Source organism: Vombatus ursinus, unplaced genomic scaffold (assembly GCF_900497805.2).
Source record: "Vombatus ursinus unplaced genomic scaffold, bare-nosed wombat genome assembly UNPS02011767.1, whole genome shotgun sequence".
Classification (NCBI taxonomy): domain Eukaryota; kingdom Metazoa; phylum Chordata; class Mammalia; order Diprotodontia; family Vombatidae; genus Vombatus; species Vombatus ursinus.
The window spans coordinates 5,194,542-5,220,059 of NW_020951545.1; the positions used below are offsets into that span (position 1 = coordinate 5,194,542).

Below are 25,518 nucleotides of genomic sequence, written 5' to 3' on the forward strand. Positions count from 1 at the left end.
GGAGAAACTTGCTAAAAATCATAGCTATCCCAAAGTAGAAGTACCTTGGGAGATGTAATGAATTTCTTTCTCACTAGAGGTCTTCAAGCAAGGTCTAGTCGACCGTGTTTTGAGGTTGTCCTAAGAGGAATTCTTGTTTAAGTACAAATTGTGCTGGATCATCACCTCTATGGTCCCTATCAACTATGAGATTCTGTGATAGTATAGCATAGTGTCTTTTTTAGACAGGAACATTTAGCAAATGTCAGCATCAATGGCAAAATCTTATTTTAATTTTGCTTAGGATATCTACTAAGGATATCAAACTGGTGAACACACCTCTGGAGAAAATATCTTTCTATGTTGTACATCTTATTTCATGTCAGTACTCAGATCATCGAACAAGGTTATTTCTTTGATCACATCTATCAAAGAGTTTGATGTAATTTTAATGTAATACATGAGATATTCCTTGAAGTGAGACTTAAAGGATGGATTTTGTTCTACTGAGTCAAATGTTTTTAAAAAGTAAATAATATAGTGGAATATTATTGTGTTAATGCTTCTCGTTGATTAATGTTACTTTCTAGATATAGTCTGCTTTAGAAAGTCATCTGTGAGACTTCACTTATTTTCTCTTAATCAAAAATATTCTTGATTATTCATAGAATGTTTTCAGAAAGATTTTATTGAAATGAGAAAATAGTCATATAGGCATGTCTTGTCACTTACTGAAGGTTAGAAACTGCTATCTGTAGAAATCTTATGCTTTTTGAGATATCTTGAAAATTGATCCCTAGGTAACTTTAAAATTATATTACTTCTATTAATATTTTCTTCTGCATTTCTTTATCTCCTTCAGTACCATTTTCACTTTCTCATATATTATATTGCATACTGAGGTATTAGAGGTCTGATGTTGTGTTTCATCAGTGTTGATCACTATAAAAATGTCTGCAGATCTGTTATTTTTTGGTCTTTGCATTGGGATGGTAGACAGGTGGGTAAGGTGTTAAGGCTGGAAAGATAGGAGAAAGCCATATTGTAAAAGGCTTTGAATGTCAAACAGAGAATTTAAATTTGATCCTACAGGTGAAAGGGAGTCACTGGAGTTTATTGAATAGGGGAGAGTGAGGGGGATGGTGACATGGTTAGAACTTGTGCTTCTGGAAGATCAGTTTGACAGCTGAGTGGAGGATGTCCAGAAATAGGAGACTTGAGGCAGGGAGACCCACTAGCAGGCTATTGCAGTAATCCAGGGATGGGGTGAAGAGAGTCTGCACTAGGGTAGCAGCAATGTCAGGAGAGAAGGAGGTATACATAATAGATATTATAAAGGTAAAATTGAGAGGATGTGGCAAATGTTTAAACATGTGGGGCCACAGAGAATTATGGATGACACCTGAGTTGTAAGTATGGGTGACTGTTATTCTCTGATTTCATTTGTAATTTGGGAATGTTATATAGTGGAGTCCTGTTTAGATGTAGGTCATAGTAAATGAACTCTGAAGTTCCTTCTGACTTCAAGTTCCTATAATTGTGTTTTGAAGATGATCTAGCTTGATCTTATCATGAGAACCTCTCTACAGGCTCATTCTTCATAATTGCCTGCTACTGTTTTTAGCTGATATTGCTCAGTCTTTCATTCTCCTCCTTAATGTGTTTTTTTTTTAACAAATAAACTTTTGTTATAAATCGACACTGTAGTTGGTCAGTTCATGCAGATGAAGTGCTTGTTGGCTAAGGCTTCCAGACCTTTTTGGCCTCCATGTGGTGACTGCTTTGCATCAATTAAACTTCTCTAAGAAATAATGGTAGTGTCTTTACATTTGTTTTTCTAATTTTTTAGAGTGATCATGCTATTTAAATAGCTCCTGTTAGAGAGTGTATAGTTCATAGTATCTCTTCATCTGTATGCTTTTTAATTATTATTTTCTTTTCTCCAGTTAGTTGAGTATTTGCATATAAGCATCTGATTATGAAGTGACTCCTTTATCTTTAATTTTTTAAGATGTATTCAGTTTCTTTTTTTTTTAATGATATCATTCTATGCTTGACATCTGTCACCTTCTGATTTCCTTCTTAGAAGTTAATGTTCATCGTGGAAAGGTAACTTCTTTATCCTAAACCACATTTTCTAGTATAGTAGTTTTCTCCTGTCTCAATTATTTTTTGATTATAGAATTTGGCACTGGAAGGGAAAGTTGAAATGATCTAATTTAGCTTTCTCATCTTACAGTTTAGGACCTTAAAGAACAGAGATGATAAATTATTGGGTCAAGGCCACACAGGTAGTAGCAGAACAAAAAATGTACGTCAGGTGTTCCAAATCTAAATTTGTGTGTTGCTGTTACTGAGTGTCAAAATGTATGTTAGCTTGGTTTGGTAAATCTGGTCAAATTTTGAAGCTTTTCTATTTCATTCTCAAGCAACAAATGCACTGACACTTAAGCTACAGATATCTTTGTGATGTATTTCTGCTTAAACTTGTAAGCAGGCACTATAAAGTGATATGACCAGGTGTTCCATGAAATCGTTTCCTGTTAACGTTTGGTACACCATAAAATCAACTATACCAGTCACTTATACTTACTTACCTCTTCAGGGAGAACATTACAAGATATTATTCTTTTTACCTGTATATTTTTGGTACTTGTTTGTCTGATTTATAGCAGTAATTAATGCCTAAGTGTACGTGACTCAGTTCTTCTAGTAGTTTGTCAATTCCTTGATCATGGCCAAAGATCACATACAAAAAGTGCTGAGAGTTAAATTAGTCACAGGATCCAGAGCTGGCAAGGAACTTTAAGGCATGATCTAATTCAACCCCCTGTTTTTACCATTTTACAGTTGAGTCCCAGAGAAGTTACATGATTTACTCAGGGTCGCACAATCATTAAGTGGTGAAATTAGGATTTAAAACCAAGTTAACCAAATGAAGCCTTCTTTTAACTAAGCCATATTCCCCAAGTCTAGAAGAGATATGACAGAAACACAGATAACTGCAATATATAATATTATATAAATTCACTAAAGTTATTGAACAAAATTCTATATTAGATTGGGGAATGGGATCAAGATTTTACCCAGCACAGAAGTTCACGATTCTTGTGTGTGTCGGGGACCCCTTCTCATAATAAGGTTTCTAAATGCATAAAATAATTTCTCTTTTCCCTCTGTTTCATTTCGCCTGATGATTTAATCAGCTCTCATGAATTCAGTTGTCATTTCTGCAGATGATTCTCAGATCTATTTATCCACCTGTGACCTCTAACTTGACCTCCATTTTCACATCTCCAACTGCTTGCTTCTACAAGTTGCTTCACAGCTTCGACTTTATATTGAACTGAATGTTCCATAGATATCTTAAATTCATCATTTCCAAAACTGAACTAAGTCTTCTCCTAACTTCTGGATTACAGTCAAGGGTACCCCTATCCTTTTAGTCACTCAGGCTTGCAAAGAAGGAATTGTCCTCTATTCTTCACTCTCATCTCTCCTGTGTGCAATCAGTGCCAGATTCTCTCAATTCTATCTTTTGTAATGTCCTGTATACCCTTTCTTTCCTCTGACATTGCCACCACCCTGGTGCAGGTCCTCATCACCTCGTGTTTGGACTACTGTAGAAGCCTGCTGGTTGGTCTCCCTGCCTCAAGTCTTTCCCTATTTCTGTCCATCCTATACTTAGTTGCCAAATTGATCTTCTGAAGGAAATGGCTGATAATGTCATCCCCCTATTCAGTAAATTCCAGTGGCTCCCTTTTACTGTTAGGATCAAATATAAAATCCTCTATTTAGCATTCAAAACCTGTTATAACCTAGCTCCTTCCTGCCTTCACTGATTTCTTATATTCCCCTCCCTGTATTTGGCAACCTAGTGATACTGTCCTCATGGCTATTTTTCACACATGATACTTAATTTAGGCTTTAAAGGATATATAAGAATTCAGTAGGTAGAGTTGGAGAGGGAGAGGGTTTGAGATATAGGAAAACAACATAAGGAAGGTCGCAGAGTCAGGGGAGTATATTCAGGAAACAGTATTTAAATTTGGCTGAATCCGGGGAAGCATGGAAGGGAGAAATATGACTGGAAAGATAGGATCAGGTCAAAGAGTACCAGGAAAAAATTGTATTTAGTAGGTACTGGGGTGATGCTGAAGATTTTTGAGCAATGGGGTAACATGACCAGATGTATGTATAACAAAAACTGTTCTAGAAGCAGCTTGAAGAAAAAAAATTAGAGAGGATGACTTTGAAGTTGGAAAAAATCTTCTAGGTGACTGACTATTATAGTAGTCTAAGCCAGTGATGATAATGAGAACTTGATTGCAGTATAAAAAGATGAGACAGTTCCAGAGGTTGGGTTGATTGGACTTGAACTTTGGATGTGGCAAGTGAGAGACATGGGAAAGTGAAAGATAATCTGAGATTATGAGTGTGGGAAAACAGTTGAATGTACCACAGGTATAAATAGTGACCTCAGGAGGAGCACATTATGGGAAAGTTAATAATGCTTTTAGTTGTATTGATTATGAAGTACCAGAAGAATATCTAGGTAGAGAGATCCTGTGGTTAGTTAAAGATGTAGATCCCTCCCCGGAAGAGAGGAACATAGCAGTGGTATAAAAATGAGGATGCCAAGTGAAAGAGTATAGTAGCCAAAAGCCAACTTGAACTTAGTCAACATCTTGAAGAACATGTATATTAATAGAAAGACAATGAGGATTTGCAAAGGGGAGGGAGATCTTAGAGAAATAAATGTTTTTGAAACCAAGGGAAAAGAGATAATGCAGCATAAAGTAGTGATCTCTCATATTAGAAGGTATAGAAAGATCAGGAAGGATGAGGAATGAAGAATTGGTCAAATAGGAGGTCATTGAAGGAGGTCATGACTTTTTTTTTTTTGGCGCGCTTTTTTTGGGGGAGGCAATCGGGGTTAAGTGACTTGCCCAGGGTCACACAGCAAGTAAGTGTCAAGTATCAGAAGCCGAATTTGAACTCAGGTCCTCCTGATTCCAAGGCCGGAGCTCTATCCACTGCACCACCTAGCTGCCCCAGGGTCTTGACTTTTATTAGGCAATAGGATAGTGGGGATGGAGAACAGATTACAGTTGATGAAAAAGAGGGTTACTGATGAAATGGAAGAATTGGATATAGGTAGCTTTTCCTAGGTTTAACAGTGAAGGAGAGAAGAGAGATGAAACTGTAGCTGAATGAAGAAAGCTTTAAGTGGCATCCACAACAGGGGAAATAGTCCCCTCTATTCTGCTGTGTTCTGGTATATGTGATATTGTGTTTAGTTTCATGCTCTACTTTTTTTCCTTTCTTTTTTAGACAATTTATTATTCAACATTGTTACTTTTTAAAATTTTGAGTTCCAAATTCTTTCCCTCTCTCTGGCCCCTCCCCCACCCATTGAGAAGGCAAGCAATGTATCAGTTATACATATAAAATCATGAAAAACATTTCCATATGAGCCATGTTGTAAAAAAAAAAAAGCAAGAAAAATAAAGAAAATAGAAAATACTATGCTTCAGTTTGCACTCAAAGTTTTATCAATTCTCTCTTTGGAGGTGGATAGTATTTTTCATCATGAGTCCTTTGGAATTGTCTTAGATGATTAAAGGATTTGTTCTGTAAAATTTGGATTCAGTCGGAAGGCTGCACTTAAGGATCTAGAAGGCCACAGGTGGCCTCAAGGCTGCAAGTTCCCCATCCCTGAACTAGGATATCAGGCTTTGAGACAGCAGATATTTAGTCTTTTGAAGGTCTGGTATCTGCAGAAAAAGCACAGCTAAATCACCTTAGAAAAATTGATAGGCTGTGTGTTTAGGAGAAGGAATGAGTACACATTTGCTATTAAAATTATGCAGGATAATGTTTTCAGTGATTTAATGTAAATATTTTAACTCTAAGGATCAGTTCTTAGGTGAAGTCTAGGGCCAATTCATTTTCAGTGATTAGAAGAAATAAGCTTTTAAGAAATTTTTATGTAAAGTTCTTCAAAACAGAAAGATATACAAAATGTAGAGGATGAGAAAAAATTTTCTTTGGTCACGCTGTCATATTTAAAGGTTTGACAATTCATTTTGTTCCTTGATTGCCATTCTTATGTTATGATGTCTACTTAAGAGTTTGTTTTTAAGTGTTAGAAATCTATTGTAGATATAATTCGATCGTTTACTATTGATTTCATAGATGAATGTTAATTATATGTTGTAATAGTTAGCTACAAATCTGCTTTCTGATATTTTAGAATTCAGGCACTAATTTTTTTATCTGAAAGATATATGTTATAACTTTTAGTACTATATGGATACAGACTAATAATGTTCATACTCATTTCATTTTTGTAGCAATGTACGTAATTAGTTTTATTAAAAAATTGTTAATTGAGAGGTAGTGTTACATTGTGAATAGCAAGCTGGTTTCCCGAGTCAGGAAGAGGAGGTGGGTTCAGGTACCACCTCTGATACATATAGGCTGTATAACCCTGTATAACTTACTTAAACTCTCAGTTTAACTTAAATTTTATACATAAAATTTCCAAGAGTAGAAATTGTAGGGAAGATGCTGATTCGCATTGTTAGAGGAAGCTTCTTGCCAGCCATTCCCTAAACTGATTTTCTAATTATTTCTAATTATTAGCTTTATTGGACACATAAAGATAGTTGTAGTTTAAATGACTAGTAAAGTTTCTGTACATTTTAGACAACCCTTGGCTTTTTTTTAAGAAATCAAATATTTTTATGTGAAGATATTTTAGCTTGTGTCATAGAAAGTTTTTGTTAAATCAGATTGATATTAAGTAATGTATTCCTCCTTTTTAATCTGCTGTTTTAGATTACAGATCTTTCATTACCCAACTATTTGATGGCATCTTCAGTTGGACTGCTTCCTACCCAGCTCCTAAATTCTTATTTGGGTACCACCTTGCGTACAATGGAGGATGTTATCGCAGAACAGAGTTTTAGTGGCTATTTTGTTTTTTGTTTACAGGTAAGTTTGGGTGAATAGTTGACCTTTTTAGTGTTGATTTTTTAAAAATTTGACTCTCTGATAAAAAAAAGTTTGACAAAAATCTTCCTCTTTGTTTTCTTGCTTGAGCAAGATTGTAATGATATTACAATACATTAAAGTATTAGTAGGGCTCAATTGTAATCATATTTAAACCCTGTGCAATACATATATTTATGTGTCTATATCTTTGGGCAAATATTGTCATTCTTTGGGGATGGAGAAGAAAAACAAAAAACAAGGCATTACCGTGAAGTGAGATGTGATGGAGTTCTGTTTGCTTTTGTGTTTTTTCATAAGTCTTGGAAAGTATTACAATACTTTATATGTAATATATTCCATTCTAATTCCAGTTGGAGTTCTGGCACGGGTATGTAATTAGTTTGGAATTTTTAGAGCATTTTTCATTCCATAAAGTGTGGTGATAGAACTGATTTTTTTGGGGGGGGGGGGGGGGGGGGAACAGGGAAGGTGGTGATAGTGCATAGAAACTGCAGGTGTGGACACTCCTTCCATCGATGTAGATCTGCAGCTGCTCTGCAAGTTTAGTCTTTGAGAGTTGACTGGAACATTGAGAGGGTAAGTGATTTTGACCAGGGTCACATAGCTAGTATGTGACAGAGGGAGAATTTGGACCCACATCTTGTTGACTCCAAGGTTATCCATCCCTCTATTAACTAACTTTGATTGTATCACTAAATAAATAAAACAATTACTTTAATTTTATTTAATTTAATTATTATTCATTGTGAATGAACAGCACAAATAAATTCAGTTATCTTTAAATTGCACACAGGAAGAGTCCATGGGATGAGCTGATAAAACTGTAGCAATGTTATATTATATTACATTTTCAGATTTGCAGAGGCAACAACTAAATGCCTTTGACATATATGTCAGTTGTAGTTGGTGCTATGCTTCATAAATTCTCAGAATTATTGATATCAGACAATTTGATAATTAAGTATGGAGCTAAAGTTAATTTTCTGTGTGCTTCTGATATAAAAGTTTTGTAAGAAGGCCTTGGTATATTCACATTTATATCTTGATTAAAAGTTAAGTCAAAATGAAATGCTGGTTTTGAAATAAATTCATGTTCTTGTTGGAGTTTAGGAATTTTGCTGTTCATTATAATTTATTTGGATATCATAATTTATCAGCAGAATTTAATTTCATTTAAGAAAAATGAGACTTTGGGATTAGAGTTTGCCATTATGTAATTTAACGTGTTCTACTGGAATTTTGCATAAATGGAAAATAAATTCTCATTAAGTAGAATTTCTACACATTTACAGTTTAATGTTAATTGAACCTGTTAGCCTTGAGATCCTACAAGATTTAGAAGTACATTCTGAATCATTAAAGAAAGATTCAGTTATGTTTAGAATTATATAATATTCAAACTTTAATAAATTACTAAGCCACTATAACTTAAATACTCTGGTCAGAATACTTCATTCTGCATTGACTGAAAATTCTTAGAGTATTTGTAAGTTAGAATTTGTTGCGTTTCTATTCTGGGTTATTTAATGGAGCTTTAACAGCTTGAAAGAACGAATGTTCATTATTTGTTAAGAGTGCTGGTTTCCTAAAATATGAGAAGGTGTCTTTCTTTAGCTATTCTTTTGTCTCTTTAAATGAAAACTGGCAGACTTAAGATACCATTGAGGGTAATTAAAATGTAACAGTTTCTTTAGAAGTGATCCTGGGTGGATACCAGGGCTGGGGAGGAACACTTGGGGTTCAAATGGAAATGGTAGTTCAGTCTTAGTCCAAACATTCAGAGAGAGACTGAAAGGATGTTTTATTCATTGAACCAAGTAAAGCATGTTGACCCTAAAGATCTTTTTTTGTTGTTGTTTCCTCCAGAACCTAGTATCCTCTGTTTCCTGCCATAGCCCATCATTAGCCACTGTAAATATTCAGAATACCTCTGAGGTATAATTGCTGTTTGCCTTTTTATCTCATTAATAGGTGTAATTGAAATGAGTTTTCAGTTTTTATTCATTGCTGCCATGGAAGGACTGCAGCAAATTGCAGACCACAGATGTGTGGTTTAAAGATCTTACTTTACTCTTGCAAAGCAAGTTCCCGAAATTAGTATTTGTTAGAATTGTTATTCGCAGAATTCTTAGAGATAAAAGGAGCCTTAAAATTTGCTAGATAATATATAAAGCAGGAAATAAGGTTTTATAAAAATTCTGATATACAAATAATTAGATGTTATTCAGGTCCTGACAATTATTGCCATACTTGCTTAGTAATATTATTCTTCAGAGTAGCAAGCCCCCTTGTATCCTTTGTGGCAGAAAAGGGCCAAGTCAAGTACAACACTCAAATCAATCAACAAACACTTATTAAGTGCCAAAGATGTGCTAGTCACTGTTAAGCAGTGGGGATGCAAAGAAAGGTAAAAGATGGTCCTTGCTCTCAAGGAGCTCACAATGGGGAAGACAGCACAAAAATCAACCATATACAAACAAGATATTTAAGGGTTAATTGGAGATAATCAATAGAGGAAAGGCACTAGAATTAAAGGATATCAGAAAAGGCTTTTCATAGAAGATGAAATTTTATATGGGATTGAAGGAAGCCGGAAGGCAGAGATGAGGAGGGAGAGTATTCCAGGCATGGGGGACAGCCAGTGAAAATTCCTGGAGTCTGGAGATGGAATGTCTTGTGCAGGGAATAGAGAGGAGGTCAGCATCCCTGGATGTTAAAGTGTAAAAAGACTGGGAGGGGAGGGAATGAAGCAGCTTGTGAAGGATTTTGAATACCAAATAGAAAATTTTGTATTTGATCTTGGAGGCGATAGGATAAACTCCACTGGGATTTATTGAATTGAGTGCATACATGGTCAGATCTGTGCTTTAGAAATATTAATTTGAACTAGAATGGGGAGAAACTTGAAGCAAGGAGACCAGAAAGCTCATTATTGAGGAGCAACAGTCAGAATCACATGAGATTTAGTTACTGCTGTAAGGGAGCAGAGAACTAGAAATATGATATTCAGAAGACAAAGGATATTGTGTTATATAATTCAGTGAACTTGTCCTCTACTATCTCCTGAAGTTTGTCCAAGCTCTTGTTCCTTGCTTCCATAACATTATCTGTCCATCTTATCCTCTGTTATCCCCTTCTCCTTTTGCCTTCAATTTTTCCCAGTATCAGGGTATTTTCCAATGAGTCTTGAAATTCTTTGGCCAAAGAATTTATGCTTTAATGTTTGAGCTTCCAATGAATAGTCTGAATTAATTTCTTTAAATATTGACTGATTTGACCTCTTTGCTGTCTAAGAGACTCTTCAAAATTCTTCTCCAGCACCACAATTTAAAAGCTTGATTCTGCACTGTTCAACAGTCTCTCAGCCATATATTGCTCCTGGAAAAATCATAGATTTGACTATGGACCTTTTGTCAGCAAGGTGATGTCTCTGCTTTTTAAGTATGCTGTTCAGATTTGCCATAGCTTTTCTTCAAAGGAGTATGCATCTTTTAATTACATGCATGCAAGTCAATGTCTTCAGGGATCTTTGAGCCTAAGAACATAAAATCTGACTCTACTTCCATTTCTTCTCCCAGGAATTGATGAGACCTATTGCCAAGATCTTAGGGTTTTGTTGTTGTTGTTTTTTTTTATGTTAAGCTTCAAGCCAGCTTTTACACTTTCCCCCCTTTCATCCTCAAGAGACTTAATTCTTTCTCACTTTCTGCCATCAGAGTAGTATTGTCTGCATATCTGAGATTGTTGATATTTCCCCAAGCAACCTTAATTCTGGCTTATGATTTGTCCAGGCTGGCATTTTGCATGATATATTCTGCATGTAAGTTAAATAAATAAGGTGACAGTACACACAGTCTTGTTGTATTCCTTTTCCAATCTTAAACCAGTTAGTTGTTCCATGTTTTGTTCTACTTGTTGCTGTTTGACCCGCAAATAGGTTCCTCAGGAGGAAAGTAAGATGATCTGGTATTCCCATGTCTTTGAGGACTTGCCATATTTTTTTTGTGATCCACATAGTCAAAGGCTTTAGTGTAGTCAATGAAACAGAAGTAGATGTTTTCCTGGAACTCCTTTGCTTTCTCCATAATCCAGTGAATGTTGGCAATTTGGTCTCTAGTTCCTCTGTCTCTTTGAAAACCTGCCTGTACTTCTGGTAATTCTTGGTTGATATATTACTGAAGCCTCGCTTGGAGAATCTTAAGCATAACCTTGGTGGTATGTGAAATGAGCACAATTTTTCAGTAACTTGAATGTTCCTTGTCATTGCCTTTCATTAAGATTAGGATACAAACTGATCTTTTTCAAACCAGTGGCCACTGTTGAGTTTTCCAAGTTTGCTGCCATATTGAATGTAGCACTTTTATAGCATCATCTTTTAGGATTTTAAATAGCTTAACTGGAATTCTGTCACCTCCCCTAGCCTTATTGTTAGTGATGCTTCCTAAGACCCACTTGATTTCATTCTCCATGATGTCTTACTCTAGAGAGTTAACATGCCCAACAAAATTTACAGGGTAAAAAAATGAACCCTTAATGAAATAGAGCATTCCAATTAATCAATAAACATTTATTAAAATCCTCCTGGGTACCAACAGTACACATATTGTAGGCTATAAACACATTATCATATTGCATTTTACATTTGTTGAAATTATACCTACATATAGACATAGATAAGTAAAATATCCATTAAACTATCTGTCTCTGTATACAGATGTAATTTCTCAAAATAAACCAATACATAAAATACTAACTTAAGGATATATCTAATGTTCATTGTAAGCTAGAATACAAGAAAATATTCTCCTGCTATCCACACAAATATTGAGGTGTAGACATTTAATTTATCAGGTCAGTCAAGAAGAATACAATGACAAACACAATAGATGTCTTCTGTAGTTTGTGTTTATATTAAATATAAAGTTATCTGTAAATTATATTGGCTGTATCCAAATTCATTAAAAAACCCCAACCTTTTAGAACCATTCAAAGCCATTAGAATTAGACTCTGATTTCAGATTAACTGAACGAAAAACACTTTTAATTAGTTATATTCATTTTTTACTAAACTACTGCTTGCCAAGAACTTAGAGCCTGACTCAGTTTTGCACTCAAGGCTGTTTGGCACCTCTTCATCCCTTTGGGGCAGCTTACCTATTGTTCCCTAATTCAGAACATAGGGGGAACAATTGAGATAGAGAAATGTCTCTATGTATGAGACTATGAATGAGAGCTAACAAGTAACTAATACTGGGTTGCTCGTGCCTGCTCCTCCAAGGTCAGATGTATTCCTTGTTATCTTGAATTAAAATTCTAAATACATTTTTCCTTTGAAACAGTATTACAATAGAAAGAATACCATTACTATTATATTTGAGTTACATTAGACAACAAATAGAAGAAGCACCAGACTTGGAATTAGAAGATAAGGGTTTAATTTGTTAGCTCTGTTGCTACTGGGAGTAGAGGCAATCTTTGATCTTCAGTCTCTTTGGCTCTAAAATGAGAAAATAGTACTTGTACTAACTACATTGCAGAGTTATTATGTGGGAGGTGCTTTGTTTCCCTGTTATATACATGTAAACAATTATTATTAACCTTTTGTCTTAGAAAATGGAGGCTTAAAAGCTATGAAATTGTTTTAATGAGAAAATACAACCACCAAATGACTGCTAAGTTTGGAGACTGCCTTTCTCTTCTAATTCTAATTCTTTTATTGTTTTAATGGTCTCTTTTTGTTTTCAGTGTTCGTTGTTTTATTGTGGTTTTATGGCCCAATTTAAAGTTGATTGAAATTTCATTTTGTTTCATGCTTAGCAATGTGGTATCTTGTCCATTTGCAAGTAGGAACATTATGTTAATGAGCTGTTTCTCACTTCATTGTAGAAAACTAATGAAATCTTAGTTGAAAGTGTAGGTAGTCATCTAGTCCTACCTTTTTACTTAATACAGAAAACAGAACAAAACCCCCTTACAGTATCTCTAACAGATACTTACTTAGCACCTGCTTGAAATGTGTTCAGTGACGGGCATTTGTAACTTAACAAGGTGGCTAATTGTAGTTTTGGAAATCTTTAGGAAGTTTTTTTGAGGTGACATCTGCATCCCTATCATTTCTACCCATTAGTGCTAGTTCTATCCTCTAGAATTAGAATAATTATAATTCTCCTATCACAGCTCTTCAGATGTTTTAAGACAACCATTAACTTTCCTTCCCTTTCCTGCCCATGTTTCATTTCTTTAGGTTAAATACTCCTAATTCCTTTGGTTTGTCTGCCTTAGTAATGTACTTTCAGACCCTATTTCTGTCCTAGTAGCCTTCCTTTGGATGCACTCCATTTTGTCCTTACGGAACTTGGAGTTGTACATAATACTGCAGGTATTGTTTGACTGGCACAAAATAAATCTTTCATCTGATGACAATGCTTCTGTTAGTACTGTTTAAATATTCATTTATTCTTTTGTTTAATGTTTTGTCTCTTATATAAGAGTCTATAGTTGACTAAATGCTCTAAATTTTTTCTGTGAAAGTCTCTTAAACTTATTAAAATATCCTCTCATTATCTTTTATAGTTTTTTGTTTGTTTTTTGCCTCAATGCAGTTCTAATTTATTTCTGTTAAATTCCGTACTTTTCATATTCATCTATTTTTCTAGGCTATCAGCATCTTCAGGTTATTCTCAGATTTGGTAAGCATGCCTTTATTTCATCCTGATAGTTGATAAAAATGTTGAACGGGATAGAATAAACAGAGCCTAGCCTAATGGTTGTCCTTCAAGAGGACCAAAATGACATCACTATATTAGAGTCGAATTACAATGCTTCCAGCTGTGGCTGATGAGACCAATATGAGCTCGGAATGCTTTACCACAGGTCTGGCACAAATAGTTCCTGTGAACTTTTAGGGTGCATTCTCTAAATTTGCGCATCTCGTGTTTCTCTTGAGCTACTTCAATTCTGCTTTGCTTATAGAGCACAGCACCTTCTCTGATGAGGGCATGCCATGCTGGGCTGTCCTGTGCCAGTGTTTCCCATGTCACCCAATCAATTCCAGAGTTCTTAAGAGAAACCTTGACAGTGTCCTTATATTGCTTCTTCTGACCACCATGTGAGCGCTTGCCCTGTGTGAGTTCTCCATAAAACAGTCTTTTAGGCAAACGTACGTTTGGCATTTGAACAATGTGGCCAGCCCATTTTAGTTGCACTCTCTGCAGTAAAGTTTGAATGTTTAGCAGTTTAGTTTGAGAAAGGACCTCAGTGTCTGGTATCTTTCCCTGCCAGATGATCTTCAGAATCTTCCTAAGACAATTCAAATGGAGGTGATTCAGTTTCCTAGCATGGTGCTGGTATACTGTTCAGGTTTCAGGAGCCTGCAACAATGAGGTCAACACAATGTCCTCTGTAGACCTTCAGTTTGATAGTCTAATACCTCTTCTCTCCCACACTTTCCTTCAGGACCTCCTAAACAGTGAACTACTGTGCGTCAGCCCTCCTCCTATAGCCCACTATTAGAGACACTCTAATTTGATTGATCTAAGTTGCCAGTCACATGGTTTACATTTGTCTTTTTTCATACAAGGGTATTGGGAGATATACTAGAAAGATCACAGGCTTTAGAGTCAGAAGACCTGTATTCAGATCCTCACTCTTTTACTTATTACTTGTATAAATCACTTAACTTCTCTGAGGCTCCTTTTCCTCATATGTAAAATGAGGAGTTCAGATGTGAAACGACCATTAGGTCCTTCCAATCCTAAATTTATGACTGGAATTTAAGGTTAAATGAAGACAGTGTTACTGGTATTTATCTGGTTCAACAATCTAGCAATTTTTTCCAAAAAAGGAAATGAGGTTAGTTTGGCATGATTTCTTAGTGAATCTCATGGTTCCCAGTAGCTACTTTCCAGAGTGCTCACAAATAATCTGTTTAATGTAGTAGTCCAAATATATTCTTAAATTTGTCAGGGACTGGCATCAAATTCAATTATTTAGTTTCATGATTCCATAATTTTAATCTTTATTTGAAAACTTGACATTTGCTCGTCTGACACCTCTTCTATTTTCTGTGGTTCTTGAACATCTAAGGCATAGGATTTAATCACATGTCTAGCCTCCACTAATTGTAACGGCAAAATTTAGTTTAAAAAAATCTCCTCACTTATAGAAATACATCATTCCATATAAGACATTTTTTTAGCACAACAGAACAGTTTAACTTGGGGATACATGTTACAGTAACAGTGGATGCCCCCCATGGCTGAGTCATGAGTCCTCTTCTCTTTCAGTACTGTTTTGTTTGGTGATCTCATCATTGTCCATTGATTCAATTATCTTCTCCCTGCAGATGATTCTTAGATCTATTTATCTAGCCCCAATCTCTTTCCTGATCCCCAGTCTTATGCATCTCACACTGAATATCCTGTAGACATCTTAAACTCATCATGTCCAAACTTGAACTCATTATCTTTCCCCTCAAACTCTCCTCTCTTCCTAACTTTCCTATTACTGTCCAAGGCATCACCATCCTCACAATCACCCAGGCTTGCAACCTAAGTATCATCCTCACTCTCATATTCCACAGCCCACTCGCCCACATGTAGCCAGTTGTGAATGCTCTCAATTCTATGTAAGTCCCCTTCTCCCTTCTGACATTGCCATATCACCCTAGTGCAGGTCTTTATCACCTCATGCTTATACTATTATAATAACTTCTAGTGGATTTCCTTACCACAAATCTTTCCAGTGCATCATCTACTGAGCTGTTAAAGTGATCTTTCTAAAGGGCAAGTCTGACCATGTCACTCTAAGCTCTGTAAACTCCAGTGTCTCCCAATTACCTCCAAGATCAAATATAAAGTCATCTGTTTGACATTCAAAACGCTTCATAACATAACCCATTCCTTCTCTTTCAGTCTTAAACCTTACTACCCTCCGTGTATTATGCTATCCAGTAATACTGGCCTTCTTATTTGTGGGACATGACACTCCTATCTCCCAACTCAATGCATTTTCACTGCTTTTCCCCAATCCTGAAATTCTCTCCCTCTTCCTCTCTGCCTCCTGGCTTCTCTGAATTCCTTCAAGCCCCAGCTAAAATCCGAACTTCTACAAGAAGCTCTCAGCCATTCCTCTCTTGCTAGTGCCTCCTCTTATGATTATCTCCAATTTTTTCTGTATCGGACCTGTTTGTATAAAGTTGTTTGTATTTGTCTTCCCTTTGAATTGTGAATTCCTTGAGATCAATGACTTGTTTTTTTTTTTGTTTGTTTCCTTTCTTTATTTCCCCAGAATTTTGCACAATGCCTAGTACATAGCAGGTACTTAATAAATGCTCATTGACTTGTATAAAATATATGTAATTTGGATGGGCAAAAGGGAGCTGTATAAGTTTGTCTTATTCACAATTTAAAAATAACTCGTGAATATTGGTTGCTTCTACCCTCAAGGAAAGCAGCTAAGAAAGGTGAGAGTATATCACCACAACAATAGTAACATATAGTACATTATACATATTTACTTGTAAATTTTTATAGCCATATACAAATGTTATCTCATTTTATCCTCACATCAAGTCTGGGAGGTAGGTAGGTGCTATTACTATCCTTATTTTACAGTTGAGGAAACTGAGGCAAACAGATTTAAGTGACTTGTTCAGGGTGATATAGCTAGTAAGTTCCTGAGGCTAGAGTTGAAGGGTCTTCCTAACTCCAGTGCCAGCACTCTATTCACTGTGCCACCTACTAAAGAATAGTAATAGTAATAGTAATAATAATAATAGTTTTCCCCCTTCAATATTATTCTGTGATAGTTTCAAAAAACTCTGCCTATATTAAACATTTGTAAAAAGAATTTATTTTTCCTTTGAATTTAAATACTTAAAAACTTTGAGCATTTTCCTTATAAGCATATTTTCAATTCTTAATGTTTCTCTTTTATTCACAGATTGTTATAAGTATAGGTCTCATGTTTTATGTAGTACATCGAGCTCAAGTGGAATTGAATGCAGCAATTGTAGCATGTGAAATGGAACTGAAAACTTCTGTTGTTAAAGGCAATAAACCAAACACCAGTGGCTCTTCATTCTTCAACAAGAGGACTCTAACATTTTCTGGAGGTGGAATCAATATTGTATGAGCCAAGTTCAAAAATGTACATAATTATTAAGAACCTGATGTGTTGCTAAATGCCTAGCAATCACTTCAGTAGTGTGCCAAGTCAGGTTAGAAATTAAAATTCAAGTTGTATTACGGCACAACCAACTGACCAGTTCTTAAATTGCACAATGGATTTTTGTTTTGTTTTTAAGTGGAGGACCATTAAAGGGTAAAGAATTTAAATCTAGTTGTAATTTTGACTGCACCTTTTTACCATTTATTATGCCTGTTAATGGCCTGTAGGTCTGCACTTTAGTGACTTTGTTTTGTTTTGAAAATTATTTTATTTCTGTGTACCTTTTAAATGGAGAAATAGCCCAATATTTTTCTTCATAGCGTTTTTATTTATAAGTCTGTGAATAGTTATATGTATCTTTCTTATTGATAAAGAACCATAAAAGTATGCAATTTAGTGTACAATATTCTTGAATGTCCTTTGCTTTGGAAATATTTCTGGAACTGATAAACAGTATTTTATATATTATGGGACCATTTGGCTTCCCCTTCCCTTTTTATTTTAAAAAACAGACATTAACTTTTTGTTGAATGTATTTTTGTATATCATCAAATCGTTGCAGGGCCATTTATGCATATTCACAAGCTTATATCCTACATTGTGGGACTGAAGTGCTCTTAAGATATCTTTTTTATTTACACTGTGTAATATGCAAAGCAAAAGGGAAGCTATAGCATGGTTGACGGACTGTGTGACTTCAATAAGGTTGGTTTAGAATTGAAACTCATGATCTAATTGTGTTACAGTGACATATTACCCTCACAAGTTCTTTCATAAAAGGGCTGTTACATTGCAATTCTACTTTTAAAAACTTTTTTTAAATACATATTTTTTGTTTTTAGTTTATAAAATATATTTAATTAGGCTTCTAAAAGGAGAAATTTCTCCCCTTAAAAATGCTGTAATTACTAATACTGCAAATACAACACAGGTGGCCTTTAAAAAAAAAAAGCAATGCCTTTTTTTCATGTAAAAATTAAGCTTTAAATAAACTTTATAGTTTTATTCAAGTATATTTTCCCCAGATTTCAGCTTTAAGAAAGTAACTATATTACTGTTACATGTCCAAATTTGGGGACATTTTCCTCTTTAAAGAACAAGTGTTTTTGATGGTTGTTGTTTTGGTAAGACTCAGGAATTCTGAAATGTGAAATTGGAATAAACATGGGATCTTGGTTCTTCATTATATAGCCTGAATTTAGTATGTATTCTATGTATAGCACTTATGAGCATAGGTACAATATATTGTTTTTAGACCTGTTTTTATACAGTGCGTATACCTTATTACCCATTTATCACCTTACGTTTTGGCTTGATTTTGAATTTATAATTTGCTATTTACAAAGTGATTGTATATTTTTGTGTTAACTTAAAATTATGTTTTTTATTTGCTGTAATGAGTCAGCCATCTTATTACAGTGCCGCCTTCCATTTGTTTTGGCCTTCAAGGCCAAAATTCTGCCACTGATTTAGCAAATGTACATTCTAAAATGATATTTTAGAGGCACAGGTTCTAGCCTGATTTTGGGGATGCATTTAATAATTGTAATATTTTTCCATTTTACAATTTCAGTTTTATTTCATGGTTCATATGTTATGTAGCTCTCCCATTTTGGATCTTACAGAACTGGATAGAGCTAATAGTGAAATTAAAAGACAATCAGTGCAAATGCTCCAGAAGCATACAGAATACAAAACTGGCTTCTGATTTTTATTTTATATTTTCTTGGATCACTATTAGAAGAGAAAATTAGTTTTCTTATTATTTGATCAAAATCATTTAGTAAAAAGCGATATTATTCAACCAATGTGAGTGACAGTATACCCTGAATTATGCCCTAGTTTGACTAATGTGGTAAAAGATTTAACCATGTGTTTTTGTTGGTTGATTTCTTTAAGTAAAAAAGGTATGATCACATTAATGATTGTGTACATTGCTAATTGTTTAAAAATTCAGAAATATGTATTTTGAAGTACATTTATTTACACAGCATTTTGTAACTTGAGTAACTTCAAGTTTTTGGTAGTTTGAAATGAGTTCTTCCAGTTGCATTTTGATTGGTACTTGTAATACTTGTGTACAGATTAAAGCATAATGTACATTTAAAAAGATTTTTCTGTATCCTGCCAATCATAATTTTATATAATAAATTCACTCAAATTCCTTAAAGAAAAATAGCTTGGATTGAATGTTTTTAAAATCTTGAAGTATCAAGGAATTTCTCTTTTACTCCATTGTTTCTATCCTCTGCATAAATCTAAACCGCTTATATTTTATTTTGATGAACACAGCAAGATTTCTTTCTTTCTTTTTTTTTTTTAAATGCAATTGGGGTTAAATTAAGACTTGCCCAGGGTCACACAGCTAGTAAGTGTCAAGTGTTTGGTCTGAGGCTGGAATTGAACTCAGGTCCTCCTGACTTCATCAGTGCTCTATCCACTGCGCCACCTAGCTGTACCCACAGCAAGATTTTTTTCAGGCTAGAGTCTATAGCACATAAGTAAGTGTTTATTACACCTGCAACCCTGATTTCAGCAAGTCACTTAGCTGTTTGCTTTAGTTTCGTCACCTATGAAATGAGCCAGAGAAGGGAATGGTAAACCACTCCAGTATCTTTGCCAAGAACACTCCAAATGGAGTCACAAAGAGTCGGATACTACTGAAACAACTATAACAAATTGTAGCAGAGTTTAATGAAAGCAATTAAGAATGCTGTTTTTGCTTTAGTCTTAAAAAATCCCATTAGGATGGGAATAGTGAAATCTTTTTTTTTCCTTTTTAGGCAATTGCTATTAAGTGACTTGCCCAGGGTCACACAGCTAGTAAGTGTCAAGTGTTTGGGTCTGAGGCTGGAATTGAACTCAGGTCCTCCTGACTTCATGGCCAGTGCCCTATCCACTGTGCCACTTACCTGCCCCCAGGAATAGTGAAATCCTGCTTTATTATGGTTAATCCTGAGTTTCTAATAATATTAATGTAATTATTGAACAAAAATCATAATGACAGTTAAATTTTAAGTCCCAAATCTCTGAATTGATTACTGACTACTACTTTAAAAGATTTTCTCATTGCTGAAGGTAAGATACTTTGAGCAGGTAAGTCAGTAAAATTTCTTGATAGTTCATTAATGGAAACCACCCCCCCCCCCAAAAAAAATAAGTGACTAAAGCTTTTGTTTTCTTTTTAGTAACTATGCATATGCAGTCAATTTGAAATTTAATCATTTAGGTCTTATCTAATTTTTTTCATATTAACTAGTTATCTTATTAATGAAGAAATAATATGAATTAAAGAACACATTTATATTATCCTCTACTTTTGTGATAGCTTACTGAATGAAAGAGCAGTTTTTATAGAAAATATCCTGATAGATGAGAGGCAAGGGAAAGATTTAATGGTGGGCATGTTGGGCCAAATAGAAAATCTAATCCTTGAACTATAAGTATGATTAGAATTGGAGAAGCCTGTTATTTTAATGCCTGCTTATGCGTTCTGTGACATAAAAATAGTGACCAAAACTGTCATTAATGTTTTTAACTGTGAAAACAGTGAAGGTAAAAGAGGCTTTTTATCTTACCTCTGTATCTGTAAATCTACATCCATTGAAATTACTTTGGATTGTGCATTAGCCTGCTTAACTGTAGCTGCAATTTCCCTTCCGAGTTAATATTTTTTTTTCTGAGTTTTCCATCTACTTTTACTATGGAATCATCCTGTCAGATCTATGCCCAGAGGAGACATAATTAAAACTGTTTGTGTGAGTACCATCTAGTTGACTAAGAAGCAATTCTGAGCATGTTTCACAGTACTACATTCAAACAACAGCAAGGATAGACAGATGTGTCCTGATTAATGGAGGCAAGTCTCTTTGGTGCTGGGCTCATTGTTGAGAGTCAAGAATCTTAATAATTTGTTGTGTTTTCCTAACTTTTTTTTGGGAGGGGGGTGCTGTGGAGGGTTAGAAGGGGGAGGCAGGTGGAATAAGAATGAAGAAGTAATGATTAATCCTATAATCAAGAAACAATCCCTTGATTGTGATAGATTAGGCCAGTTATTAACTACCTTCAACTTGACTTCCCTGGGAAAGAGGTCAGGGAAGATGTTTACTATTTGCCTGCTATGTAGGGAATATTAAAAGAAGCATTTTGAACGAACTGTTAGAAGGCCTAGTAACTCCTTTCAAAGAGCTATGATTTGTTAGAGGGACAACACATACTCAAACCGCTGAAGAATAGTTTTACAAAACGAAGTACTATATTGTGGATCAAACTCGGCACATGGTGGATGCAGCCTACAAGTTTTGAGTCTCTTTCTGAAGATGGTAAGGTTCATAAAGTAAGAGAAAGAGCTGGGCAATTCAGGTGGTGGTGTAGTATTTGAAAACAAAGGAAGTGTCAACAATTCCTTAACTTTATGCAGTTTGATTTGATGTCTCCCCTGTGGTTCTATATTTTTCCTGCCTTTAAATCCTTGCAGGGATTCTTAACTTTTTTGTGTCCTGGTCTTCTTTGGCAATCTGATGAAGCCTGTGGACCCCTTTTCAGAATAATGTTTTTTAAATGCATGTAAAAATTCATAGGATTATGGAAAGATTGATTGATCTTGTCCAACTGCCTCTTCATACAAATGAGAAAATAGGACCAAGGAGAAAAAATGACTGGCTCAAAGATCATACATTGTAATGCAAGTGTCCAGGATGGGATCTCAACCCAGATCCTTTTGATGAGAGAGCCAGTGTTGTTTCTGCTGTTCCATGCTGCTTCCTAAAGAAGTTGATTATAAATGTTTTTTGTGCTCTTAGTACTCTTAACTGATTTTTCTACATTTTTTTTTCATGCAGCCCTGTACATAATGAAAGTCAGTGAAAACAAAGAATTAATTTGCTTGAATTTTGACTTCTAATAGAAACCTTTAAGGCATATACTACATCAGAGAATATGTGATTATAATAGTGGAAGTAGTACTAGACCAGGAATCAGGAGAGGTGGGTTGGACTTTGTCTAAAATGCCATCAGTTACTTAGTGAATGGATTCTTTTTTTTTTATTAATAAACTTATTTATTTTTAGTTTTCAACATTTACTTCCACAAGATTTTGAGTTCCAAATTTTCACCCCATCTCGCACCCCGCCAAGATGGCATGCATTCTGAATACCCCTTCCCCTAGTCTGCCCTCCCTTCTATCTCTCCCCCACTTCTCTTATCCCTTTCCTCTTCTATTTTCCTGTAGGGCAGGATAGATTTCTGTACCCCATTTCCTGTATTTCTTATTTCCCAGTTGCATGTGAAAACATTTTTTTTAAACATGTGTTTTTAAAACTTTGGGTTCCAAATTTTCTCCCTTCCTCCCTCCCCACCCACCCTCCTTGAAAAGACAAGCAATTCAATATAGGTTATACATGTGCAGTTATGCAAAACACTTCCATAGTAGACATGCTGTAAAAAATTAACTCTATTTCCCTTAATCCTATCCTGCCCCCCATTTATTCTGTTGTTTCTTTTGACCCTGTCCCTCCTCAGAAGTATTTATTTCTGATTAACCCCTTTCTCAATCTGCCCTCCTCTCTATCATCCCCCTACTCTCTTGTCCCCTTCCCCCCTCCCCCCATTTTCCTGTAGGGTAAGAGCGATTTCCATACCCAATTGAGTGTATATGTTATTCCCTCCTTAAGTCAAATCCTATGAGAATAAGATTCACTCATTTTCTCTCACCTTCCCCCATTTCCCCTCCACTATAAGAGTCTTTTCTGTTTTTTGTGAGGTAATTTACCCCATTCTACCTCTCCTCCTTCTAGTATACTCCTCTCTCACCCCTTAATTTTATTCTCCAGATATGACCCCTTCATCTTCAACTCACCCTGTGCCCTGTATCTATCTATCTATCTATTTATCTGTCTATCTCTCTATCTGTCTATCTGTCTATCTGTCTATCTATCTATCTATATACATACATATAATTTTTACCCCCAACTACCCTAATACTGACAAAGGTCTCATGAGTTACAAATATCTTTCATGCAGGAATATAAGCAGTTCAACCTTAATAAGTCTGTTACGATTTCTCTTTCCTGTTAACCTCTTCATGTTCCACTTGAGTCTTGTATTTGAAAGTCAGATTTTCTATTCAGCTCTGGTCTTTTCATCAAGAATGCTTGGAAGTCCTCTATTTCACTGAAAGACCATTTTTTCCCCTGAAGGATTATACTCAGTTTTGCTGAGTAGGTGATTCTTGGTTGTAATCCTATCTCCTTTGCCCTCCGGAATATTATAGTCCATGCCCTGTGGTCCCTTAATATAGAAGCTGTTAAATATTGTGTTATCCTGATTGTGTTTCCACAATACTTGAATTGTTTCTTTCTGGCTGCTTATAATATTTTCTCCTTGACCTGGGAACTCTGGAATTTGGCTACAATATTCCTAGGAGTTTTCCTTTAGGGATCTCTTTCAGGAGGAGATTGGTGAATTCTTTCCATTTCTATTTTGCCCTCTGGTTCTAAAATATCAGGACAGTTTTCCTTGATAATTTCTTGAAAGGTGATGCCTAGGCTCTTTTTTTTGATCATGACTTTCAGATAGTCCAATAATTTTTAAATTCTCTCTCCTGGATCTATTTTCCAGGTCAGTTGTTTTTCCAATGAGATATTTCATTGTTTTCTAATTTTTCATTGTTTTGGATTTGTTTTACAGTGTCTTGATTTCTCATAAAGTCACTAGCTTCCAATTGCTCTATTCTAATTTTTAAGGAAGTATTTTCTTCAGTAATCTTTTGGACTTCCTTTTCCTTTTGGCCAATTTTGCCTTTTAGGGCATTGTTCTCATTGACTTTTTGGGCTCTTTTGCCATTTGGGTTAGGTTATTTTTAAGGTGTTATTTTCTTCAGTATTTTTTTGGGTCTCCTTAAGTAAGCTGTTGACTTGTTTTTGGATGATTTTCTTGCATCACTCTCATTTCTTTTCCCATTTTTTCCTCTACTTCTCTTACTTCTCAAAATCCGTTTTGAGTTCTTCCAAGGCCTGGGACTGATTCATATTTTTCTTGGAGGCTTTGGATGTAGGAGCTTTGACTTTGTTGTCTTCTGGGTGCATGTTTTGAACTTTTTTGTCACCAAAGTAAGATAATATAGTCTGACTCTTTTTGTGCTGCTTACTCATGATCCTGGCCAGTTACTTGAGTTTTAAACTCCTTGTTAAGGTAAGACTCTGCTTCTGATGTGGAGAAAGTACTGTCCCAAACTTTGGGGGTTTGTGCAGCTACTTCTAGGGATCTGTAAATTTTCAGTTCTTCCAAGGTGGTATGACAAGGGGCAAGGTGATTCCTCTCCACTGCCACAACAAGCTGCTCCACGCCAGCGCTCCTCCTTGCCACAGGACTGGCCCTCAGAACTGTGACCCAGATCCAGTCACGGGCAAAGCAAGAGATTCCTGCCTCAGCACTGGCAAAGAGATCCCTGCAATCCCCCTCTGATCAGCCACTCGATTTCCCCTCAGTCTGTGGGCTGGAAGGTCAGGAGGCAGCCACTGTCCCAGGGGCCACGCTTGGAACTTGCAGCTGAGACCTAGCTCCTCTCTCACTGCAGTCACAGACTTTTCCCACTGACCTTCTAAGTTGTTTTTGGCGTTCATGGGTTGAGAAACCGCCACAGCTGCCCGCGATTCAGTCCTCTGAGGCCTGCTCCCGGCTCGCTGTGGCCTGTGCGCCCACACCAAACTGTGCTTGTCTCCCCGCCTGGCGCAATATACTTTTCTAATCAACCATCCAAGCTGTCTTGGGCTAGAAATTTGTTTCACTCTGTCTTTTTGTGGGTTCTGCTGCTTTAGAATTTGTTTAGAGCCATTTTTTACAGGTATTTGGAGGGGTTTGGGGGAGAGCTCAAGCAAGTCACTGCTGTCACTCCACCATCTTGGCCCCACCCCGTGAATGGATTCTTGATTTACTACGTGTGGAATTTTGTCAAAAGCTTATTACATCTTTGACTATTTTCCATCTATAAAATAGAAAATGTTAAAAATGCCTGGGAGATACATGTAGTGCCTAGGGTATCCTCAAGGCAATGTAAGACTTGGGTCAAGTCACACTGTGGACTTCAACCCCAGTGTTTTCAAATCATTGAAATCAATTTAACATTTTAAAGGCAAAAATAGATCAATAAAGGGCAACAACGGTGCAGCCAAAGGGGTGTGCATGGAAAAGTAGAGTACCATCTGCTTTGCTTTGGTGATTGCTGGTGACCCTCAACTTAAGTTTCTTTGAAACCACCCCAGATGGCTGAAACGTAGGGATTTTGTTGTTCATTCATTGTCTGATTCTTTATGACCCTGTGGACTTTAGCACACCATTACTGTCCATAGG

The 25,518-nt window shown here is 35.8% G+C and overlaps 1 protein-coding gene across 1 annotated transcript in view; it reads left to right on the plus strand.

The window, feature by feature from the left end:
* Positions 1–19,295, plus strand: part of TMEM64 (transmembrane protein 64) — a 34,621-nt gene extending 15,326 nt beyond the window's left edge. The window contains exons 2-3 of the mRNA XM_027856970.1: positions 6,823–6,978; positions 16,942–19,295. Coding sequence (XP_027712771.1) covers positions 6,823–6,978; positions 16,942–17,133 — 348 coding nt within the window. The 3' untranslated portion in view covers positions 17,134–19,295. The remainder of the gene's footprint in view (positions 1–6,822; positions 6,979–16,941) is intronic.
* The last annotated feature ends 6,223 nt before the right edge of the window (positions 19,296–25,518 follow it).